This window comes from Prinia subflava, chromosome 3, assembly GCF_021018805.1.
Source record: "Prinia subflava isolate CZ2003 ecotype Zambia chromosome 3, Cam_Psub_1.2, whole genome shotgun sequence".
Classification (NCBI taxonomy): domain Eukaryota; kingdom Metazoa; phylum Chordata; class Aves; order Passeriformes; family Cisticolidae; genus Prinia; species Prinia subflava.
In genome coordinates this window covers 101,038,192-101,048,104 of record NC_086249.1, presented here as the reverse complement: position 1 = coordinate 101,048,104, position 9,913 = coordinate 101,038,192, and the positions used below count along the sequence as shown (strand labels likewise).

The 9,913-nt window shown below is 44.0% G+C and overlaps 1 protein-coding gene across 1 annotated transcript in view; it reads right to left on the bottom strand.

Moving 5' to 3' along the window:
* Positions 1-298: 298 nt before the first annotated feature.
* LOC134548349 (amine oxidase [flavin-containing] A-like) overlaps positions 299-9,913 on the bottom strand; it is a 35,222-nt gene continuing 25,607 nt past the window's right edge. Inside the window, exons 9-15 of the mRNA XM_063393047.1 lie at positions 8,878-8,974; positions 7,507-7,560; positions 6,534-6,591; positions 6,012-6,109; positions 4,152-4,263; positions 2,769-2,831; positions 299-1,571 (exon numbers count right to left, since the gene is read on the bottom strand). Of these exons, the coding sequence (XP_063249117.1) occupies positions 1,416-1,571; positions 2,769-2,831; positions 4,152-4,263; positions 6,012-6,109; positions 6,534-6,591; positions 7,507-7,560; positions 8,878-8,974 (638 nt within the window). The 3' untranslated portion in view covers positions 299-1,415. The remainder of the gene's footprint in view (positions 1,572-2,768; positions 2,832-4,151; positions 4,264-6,011; positions 6,110-6,533; positions 6,592-7,506; positions 7,561-8,877; positions 8,975-9,913) is intronic.

The window sequence follows — 9,913 nt, the reverse complement described above, 5'->3', positions numbered from 1 at the left end:
ACACCCATGGATAAATTATTTTTGAACAGCTATGGGCAGTGTTTTTCAGGTGGTGGAAATGTCCCCCTGGGGGAAGTGTGTGGCAGTGTAGAACTGCTTCACACCACAACAGGCTCACCAGCAGCCTGTGCTCCCTCCCTGAGGAGGCACTGAGGCTGTGCCAGGCTGCATGCACAGGGCAATCCTCGTGCACAGGAATCCCTGCTCAGCAAGGGCTGGGGAGAGCACGGTCAGCAGGGAGCCCTCGAGTCAATCAGCAGTTCATGTAACTCACAAAAAAACAAGCAAGAAAGAATCTGAAGAAAAGTTTATAAGATCAAGGTTTCAGGACTATTGAAAGGCACATTTCACCCATGTTGAACAACAGTTGAGTTCATGGACACGTACAACGCTCAAAATTCATGGCAAAAAGACCACATAATGATGGTACATTGTGAAACATACATTCCAGACTTCAGTAAAACAGTAAAATGATTATTTTAAGCATATCATGTACATAATAAGAGCGGAACAGACAGATGAATCCAATTACTGTAATTTACAAGGCAGTAATTCGAGCCTCAAATACATTTCTCCTTACTGGATGAAGGAGCTATGGATTAGCAGCAGAATGAGGGGCAGTGAATGGACAGGGAGCCAGGAAGCTGCTGCCATTTGGAAAATAACAGCCAGCACCTGCTGCAAGTTGGGGAAATTTAACTTTGCCAATTCATTTCACTGTGCTGTGGCAGCACAAGGCTGGGCTGGATGGATGCTCTGAGGGCAGGCACCCTGCAGAGCAGATGTGCACAGATGTTTCCTTGGTAGTGAGAGGAATTAAGTCCAGCCATGTCTCCTCTCTCCCTGTTCAGTGCTGTGCCTTGTGCTAATTACCTCCTTTCATCCAGCTCAGGGTTAAGTTTCACATTGCGATGATTAATAATTAATCAAATGCATTTGAAAATTAATTTGCCAATTCTATGACTGATTGGCATGCTAATCTCTTCTGTGCAGCAGGGATGGTATGGCAATAACCTCGGATGTTCTGAGCTGCTGACTGAGGTGAATGTATGAGGGCATTTACCATCTTGTGTGGTGAAAAATAAAACACCGAGTGGAAACAAAAGCATTCTCCGAGACCTCTTTGCAACCCAGAAAAGGTGAGATTTGCGTCTTGCCCTGCCTGTATTAGGAATATATCATTGATATGATCATGTCCAACCAAAAACAAATGGACAAATTTGAAAAACACCCCCACAGCTGATTTATTTCTGTTTAGCTGGTAACACAGCCGCAGTAGATTCAATGCATTAATTATGGGACTAAAAAGAAAAATCACAAGGAGAATAACTTTTGCTCTTTCCAGCTGTCCATGCCACTTTTCTCCAAAATAACACTCATCTGGTAAAAGGGGAGGAGAGGGGGTGTGGTCCCCGCTAGTTTCGAGCGACAAGTCCCTTTTTACAGGCAAAGAGCACCACAGCAGCCACCGAGGTGAGGCACAGGGTGCTGCTCAGCAGGCACAGCAGCCCTGGCGCCGAGGGCAGGTTCCTCTCCCAGAAGGTGGTGGGGAATGGTCGGGCTGGGACATCCTGGGGAGAGAGGAGATAGTTACTCTGGGAGTTCTGGGCCCCTCAGTTCAGGAAGGACATTGAGTGCTGTGTCCAGCTGTGTCCCCTCAGTTTAGGAAGGACACTGAGTGCTGTGTCCAGCTCTGTCCCCTCAGTTTAGGAAGGACATTGAGTGCTGTGTCCAGCTGTGTCCCCTCAGTTTAGGAAGGACATTGAGTGCTGTGTCCAGCTGTGTCCCCTCAGTTTAGGAAGGACATTGAGTGCTGTGTCCAGCTCTGTCCCCTCAGTTTAGGGAGGACGTGCAGATGCTTGAGCACATCCAGAGGAGGCAATGAGGCTGGTGAGGGGCTTGGAGCACAAACCCTGTGAGGAAGGGCTGAGGGAGCTGGGGGTGTTTAGCCTGGAGAAAAGGAGACTCAGAGGTCCTTATCACTCTCTACAACTCCCTGAAAGGTGGCTGTGGTCAGGTGAGGTTGGTCTCTTTCTCCAGGCAGCACTGACAGAAGGAGAGGACACAGTCTTCAGCTGTGCCAAGGGAAACATAGGTTGGATATTAAGAATTTTTTTTTTACATAAAGAGTGGTAAAGTACTGGAACTGTTTGCCTGGGGAAGTGGTGGAGTCACCATCCCTGGATGTGTTTAAATAAAGAGTGGATGTGGCACTTGGTGCCATGGTTTAATTAAGGTGTTAGGGCATGGGTTTGACTCAATGATCTTGAAGGTCTCTTCCAACCTAGTCATTCTGTGAATTCTGTGACTCCACAGGGTACCCCCTCACCATGCAAGCAGGGAGGTGGCAAACGCCCCCCACGAGGCTGGGGAGATCACAGGTTTTTTTCCAAAAGACAAGATTGTGCAGGGAAGAAGAGCCATGGGTGTGTTTTCTGTCATCCTGAACAGCCACAGGACACTGAAGATGGAGTTAGTTGTGGCTGGAATGAGGTTCTATTTGGCTTTAAACCATGGCCTGGGACTGGGCAAAATTAGGCTGCATTTTTCAGTCCCCAGGCCCTGAGATCATTGTCCTTGCCTCTTAGTGATCCACTTTTCAGACATGGGTAATAATATTGCTTGGACAAGTCCCAAAAATTAAAACATCAGCGTGTGAGGTGATTAAAGCCGTGCCTGGGAGCAGGGTGCAGAGGAATCACTGAAACAGGGAAACACCTGACTGAGGGGTGTGTGCCTGACTGGGTGACAGTGATACTCTGGCTTACCTTCGACTCTGGCTCTGGCATCCAAATTTCACTCTTGGAGATCTTCCCCATACTGTGCAGTACCTAGAAGAAAAAAATTATTTGTACCACGTGAAAAAATGATAACCCACAATACTTCCAGTTTTGGAGAAACAGAGGAAGTCAGAGAAAGGTGACACTGATAAAAGGTGTAACTATGACTGGCTGAAATCTCTTGAACCAGAAAAAGTACAATGATTTCTACTAGAGCTTCTCTAAATATTTTTGTGGGAGTTTTAAGTGGTTTTTTTTGTTGTTTGCTTGTTTGTTTTTGTTTTTGTTTTTCCTGAGTAAAAGTAAAAATGCTTTTTCTCAAGGCAGTTTGAGAAATATCAAGGTGAGGTTACTGCCATGCGTTTGGGACACAAAACCTGTTAGGAGTGATGCTTATGGGATATAGAAAGAGGAGACATACAACCCTGAGGCTCTCACAGCATAGAATTATTGAGTCCTTCCTCGTCTATTCAGGCAGTACAAAGCTCATCAAGGATTTTTCTTGAGAATAAACTGATTGTAACAATCAGGGGGATTCTTGGGGATAAATGAATGCCTCCAGAAGACAGCTCACTGTCTTTGTAACTACTGCTCACACGCATAGAGAAAAGAGAAATTAGGTGACTTGAAGTGAAGCAAGTAATAAGGATTATAAGGCGAATATGACATTCTGTCAAATGGAAGTAAAAGACTGATTCTGCCTTAAATAACAACTCTGTGGCTTTGCCATGCAGCAGTTGTAACTGTAATGTGCACCCTTTAATGCTTTTTTCCCCTCCCTCCAGATTGTTGTAAAGGGATTTCACTGTGACTGGGAACCCAGCCCCATTTGTGTCATTCTGAGGAGATTTAGACATTATCAGAGCTGCACATTACAATTTCATAAAAATTTAGCTAACAGGATGGTCTTGTAAAAGGAGAAGCAGAAGGAATAAATCAAAAATGAGAACAATGTTCTGATTTCCAGATTTCTGCACAGGAAATAGCTGTGAACATTTGAAATGACTTAGACTCATTTTAAAACATGCAGTGATTTGCTAGAAATTGAGGTAGTGTATTTATAAGCAGCATCAGGTTGGTTTGTTTTTTCCTCTAGACATGCAGTACATGGCATAAGCTTTATTTTAAGTCTCCAGTTCAGTAATATTCTGATTTGGTTGAGATTCGTGGCTTCACTTTATTCAACAACTAATTAGTTGTTCAACAACTGATTGTTGAATTAAAAAAATAAAAGTGCTTCGGTCATGTTGTTTTCTGGGATCCCTCCTTGTCAATTCTAGGAGCCTTTGCACTACATCAGACCCTCCAAGCTGTGCTCAATCCTTTCCAGCCTTTTGATGGAGCTGCTGAAAGCAGAGCAGTGGTCTGTACCTCTCTGGCTGCTCTCTCTCCCGCCTGCACGGCCCCCTCCATGTACCCGCTCCACTGGGTCGCTGTCTCCGTGCCAGCAAAGTAGATTCTGTCAACAGGCTGGCGAATGATCCTTCAAAACAAGAGGAGAATGTCAGGTGACAGGTGACAGGAAGGCAATGATCCTTCTAAAAGCAATTTATGGCTTTGATGGAGCATGTGGCTTCAGCTCTCCAGCCTCCCTGCAGACCTGGGCTGAGGCACAAGAAGCTGTCCCTGCAGGACCACCTGCTTTCCTCTGCACACAAAATTCAAGATTTGAGAGAGAGAAAAACCTGAGGCATAAATCAGTCTTCCCAGCTTGCATGCAAAGTTATACAGGCCTCATTTTAGTGCTGGGATAAGGGATAATCCTAACAGCCCCCAGCAATGCAGTGCCTCTGACAGATTAATGTCTGCTGCATGGCAGCTCTGCTGTTATCCTGCCATTACAGCGGAATGTGAGTGATGTTTTTGCAGTGATAGATCACCAACATCAGCTTCTCTTTGGAGGCTGGGCTTGCCTGGCTGCCGAAGGCCTGGCATTCACCCCACAGGGTCACAAAGTCAGTCCCTCAGGTAGGAGCTCCCTCAACCACTGGGAATGTGCTTGGTGTAAGGGCTCCCATCTAATTCCCCACTGGGTTTGCCCTGTGTCCTAGGGTGACTTTATGGTGCTTGTATTCCCAATTTTGTTCTGTCTGTGCTGTCTGTTGAGTTCTGTGCCTTTAGACTGGCTCTGAGAGCAAAGCAGGGAACAAAGAAGTGCCAGGTTTGTTTTGAGAGCAGCTCTCCTCCTGCACATTCCTCTCTCTCTGGACTGTGTTCATCTGAAGCACAGACTGGCGGCTGGGACAGAGATCATTTTGCTTTTAGTTAGTTTAGCTAGCTAGGGCAGAGAAGTTCTCTGGACTGGTTTTTTTTTTTCCTTTTTCTTGGGACTGTTTAAACCTGCTCAGGACTGAAAACCCCAGAGGAGCACCGAGGGCTGGCACCTGCGGCCCACCGGGCCTGGGCCTCCAGAGGGGCTGGGACTGATAAAAACTGAGTGAGCTGAGCCACCCATGGCAAGGATTTTGTCAGATTTACCATCTCTCTTTGGAGCAGCGAGAGGTTTTATTGTTTCATATTATCAATTCTTTACGCTTGTGTAAATAAGTTCGTTAAATAAATAGTTTTTTCCACTTTTCTCTGAGGAAGTTCTTTCCCCAGACCGGCTGGGGGGAGCGGCCTTTTGGGTTTGCTTTCCAGAGGGACCCCTTTGGGAGGTTTCCTCCCAAATTTGCCCTAAACCAGGACACCCTGTCTGCGTGACAGCAGCTTCCCCAGGCCAGACACCTCACCCATCACTGCCTGAGTTGTTTGGATAAAGGACATGGGACAGCTCCTCCCCACATGACCTTGGCTCAGACAGGGTGTAACCCCATGCTGGACACATTGAGGAGCTCCTGGGCTTCTCCTGAAGCTCATGCTCCAGCTATACAGTCAGTGAAGACTCTCCACCTGTCCAAGATGTGTGTCCTCAAGGGCTTGGGGGTCTCTAGAGGGATCCACTGCAAATACTGCATAGCACAAATTACTGTAAATAATCCAGAGGGGTGAAGTTTTGTAGCTTTAGCAGGTCCCTTTGTGACTGTGTTTTGTTTCCTTGAAAGCCACAAGAGAAACTCTGCTCTTAACAAGTAGCAAGTAAATGTCCTTGTTAGCTGGGGAGTAGGGGAGTGGAAAGAGGTTTGAGGTTCCCCTAATATTCTAAATATGCCATAGGTGTGTTGCATAAGGTGTAGCATGGTACATGAGCTAAGAAATGGGAATCAGAAAGCAAAGCATTCTCTGTTTTACCTTCCATAGGAATGCATTATGCCTGGTGGGAAGTAGGCTGTGTAGCAGCCCCCTGAATATTGCTCCATGGTCCAGTTCTTCTCTTCATAATGCACGGGCTGTATCAACAGGGAAAACAGTGAAACACTGGCAGAGAAACTGGAGATAAAGAACATATTTCTTTTGAAGAGGGGGAAAAAGCAGGCTAAGAACACCTGACAAAGGAGTGCTATGTCATCTGGCTAATGCTATCCATTTGCACAAAACAAATTTTCATGCTTTTACAGAAACACCAGTCTCCCACAGGCACACAACAGGACAAATTAAAACATGCACTGCCTTCTCTTTTCTTGTGCAGGGTGAGACTGGCAGTTCTTTTCTTCCTGTACTCAGTGCTGCCCTCCCCTTGGGAATACAGATTGCAAGGCACAACGTGCAATTTTAGGTACACATTTTAGGTGCCAGGAACTTTGCCTTCATCATCCAGAACAAGGGAGCAACATTATTGTACAACACAGGCAAAAACAGGCATTATTTCCTTACTTGTAAAGCCTCTTTCATCCCCAGTGCCTTGGCATAAGCCTCACAGATCTTCTTTTTTCTACATCAAAATAAAATCAGAGTCAGAAAAAAAAGGTGGGAGGGAGGAACCTCTCCACTCTCATCTTTCTTACAAAAACCCCAAATTTGTTGCAATACATTGGAAAGAAAGTTGGGTTAGGCTTTGTTTTTAAGTCTGTTATCAAGTTCTTAACATACATATTTCAAATGCTGATGTCTAAAAGTTACATCTAAAATGGACCCAGGGAATGGGAAATGAAGGTTGATCTTGGCAATGAGCTCTAGAAAAATAAATCCTTCTACAGCTATTTTAGGATGCAAAGCCAATTCATTCTCATGTTCGCTGGTGTAAGACCAGAAGAAAAGCAATATAAATCAATTAAATCCCTACAGATTTACTATAGTTGGGAATAAAATATGAGCTGAAAAATGATGCTCACATTCCTAAGCAGAGATCCCCTTTCACTTGCACAGTACCAAAATTCACATTTAGAAAATGTGTTCATTTCACTGACTAATGGGGAAACCATGCTTTTGTAAACACAGAAGTTCAAAAATTTTATCACCCAATCCGAATCTGAAAGATACCCAAAAGGGGACACGTCAGCACTCCTGTATCCCTGGATTAAAGCATCATTCAGTGGAGATTTAATCTGGGAACGTGGCTGGAAAAATCTTCTTCGTTCACACAGAGGCCCAGAATTCATAAATCATAGCATGGAAGAGTGGGCAGGACTTGGAAATTTAGAAATATCCATAACTGGACAAATATTAGCATTAGTGTCTCGGCCTGTTTATGCTAAAATCTCAATTTCTGCCCCAATTTCCAGTGTTGGTAGTTGCACTGAGCATGTATAAATGTGCATTTTCACACACATATTCACACACATTCCTGTGGGGAAGCATCCCAGAGAAACAATTTGTTTCTGAATATCCACAGCTTCTGAACTCTTACCTCTCTTCCTTGCTGAGATGGGCCAGTTTGACAGCCTTTCTGGTAAGGATGAAACTGAAAAGAAAAATAAGGCATATGAACATCTCCCCAGCTGATTTGTAAGCTCTTGCTCAAAGTGGGTCTAAAAAGGGATTGGCAAAGCACTTTACTGGTATGTAATGAGTTCCATGCTGGTCATCATGCCTCAACATTCAATAATCACAGGTCACACAGGTGAAAAAGCCTGTGCAGGGTAACCTGCAGAGTTAACTCAGAGGGAGGGTGTGCATTCCCAGAGGGTCTAGGAGTGAGACCTGGAGCTTCCTTGAGCTTTTGAAGTCCAGCAGGCAGCTGCCTGTGTCACTTGGAGTGAGCAAAGTGATGGCAGCCTGCTGCTCTGACAGGCACTGCACAATGTCATGGATCACTCCTGCAAAAACTGGGATTGATATTTATTAATCTGGAAGGAAACAGATTGGTTAATTAGTTCATCTGACCCTGCTGGAGATATCCAGAGGATGAAGTATGTTCCTACACTTTTAGAAAGTCACACAAATCCATGAGGAGAAAGAAAGCTGGAAACTGTTTGCCATATGGGGTTTGGAGGAGGCTTGCTGCTCTCAGGTCATGGAAGCTTTTAAGCCCTGAATACACCCATAAACATGTACAGTGTGGTAGAAGTGGTGTTTTCCCTGCCAGACACTTAAGGAGTAGTTGCCCGACATTTATATTGGCCTTTTTTTGGCAGTCTCACCTCAGATTACGATGGAAACGCTTGTAAAGATTGTTTGTTCATTTGGTTTCAGCTATTTTAAAAGCCAGGCAATGCTGTCATGTATTTTGTCCAAACTGTAACATTTTTACTTGTCAGTTTCTACAGAATCTTGATTTTTTTTTCACTGTACAGCTCCCTCCCTGCTCCAGCAGCTGATATTCCTTGTCCTGCCCCAGCTCAGTGGGGAGAGGAGACAAATGAGGGTTTCTTGGACAATTGCATTGTCATTTTGGACCAGGCACTAAACATAAAAGCCCAACATAAATCAAATACTGGCTCAGAAAGATAGGTAAGAGAGGGATTTATTTCTAAATCTACTCCACAGCAAAACAAAAACCCCCAGTGAACTGAATGCTTAAAAAAGACTACAGCTAAATTCAGCAACTCCTTCCCAGCCACATCCTTTTTATTAGGCTGTTTGTAGCAGAACCTTCACCAAAAATTTTACATAGACTAGAGAGACACAAGAGGCTTGGCAGAAGTGCTCTCCTCCATCTGTGCAAACTATGGAAGTGGGAAACACTGATGTAAACTGGTCATTTCTCCTCTCCCTCCTGCTCCCACTAACTCTTACAAGAAGAAATACACATCTGAGAGTGTGGGCTAGCAGCTTTTACCCCATAATGGCAGGGAAAGTTCCATCAGGTTTTGTGTCGTCTATGGTTATTCCAATTGGAGACTCTTCATCCTCAATGATGAAGGAACCACAGTAACCTACGGGGAAAGAAACCCCGAGATGATTGTTAGAAAAACTTGTTGATGATAGTAAAAAACTGTTTCTGATAGGAGTGAGCAAGGAAAATTATCCATAAAAGGAATTTTACAGTCATTCCCTTATTACCAATAAAACCTACATGTCTGAAGTGTCTCTGTAGCAGTTTCTCTACTCTCTTCTCTCTGACTCTGGGAAATTGTGGACACAGACTTGAAAACATCTTTAAAATTCCATTGCTACTCAACAAGGAATTTCTGTGGACTGCTACAAGTCCCTTTGGCTTTCTATTTGGGGGACAATAAACATTAAAAATAAATTGATCTAGTCAGATCTATGGTGATTCATTCCATGAGTAACTTTGACCAAAACAAAACCCAGTGTTATTCTATCTGGTCACTGCAGGCTCAAATTTACCCTATTTTGATTTTTTCTGGTGATAGGATTGTTAGGAATGGTGTTCCATAACAGTAATGCAGCAGAAGCATGGGCTGTCTAATCTAGGGTCACATCAGGACATGTTTCAGATGAACATGTGAAAAATCTTATAGAGAGAACAATGTATACACCTGACTGTATTCCTGCCTCCTCAATGGCCAGTTTATGCCTTGAAACATGCAAAAATTATATTACTTTGATTAAGAAAGATTCTTACCACTCTCAATATTGTTAGGAAGAAAGTGGAACTAATCTGTTCATACAAATAGTTCTAAAATGATATCAGTTAAAGCTGAGAAAAACAAGATAATACAGCATGGAAAAAATATCTTGAGCTAAACAAAAAGCTAACCTACTTTTCCCAGTCCTCTGAGATATCAAGTCTGCAGAACAGAAGATTAAAATCAGGGAAAGGTCATGCTTACATCTTAAGCTCTTTTTGTCATCTGCTGTAAATTCTCTTTGGCTGACCTAACTGTCCCTGGCAGGAGGAGAAGGGAGCT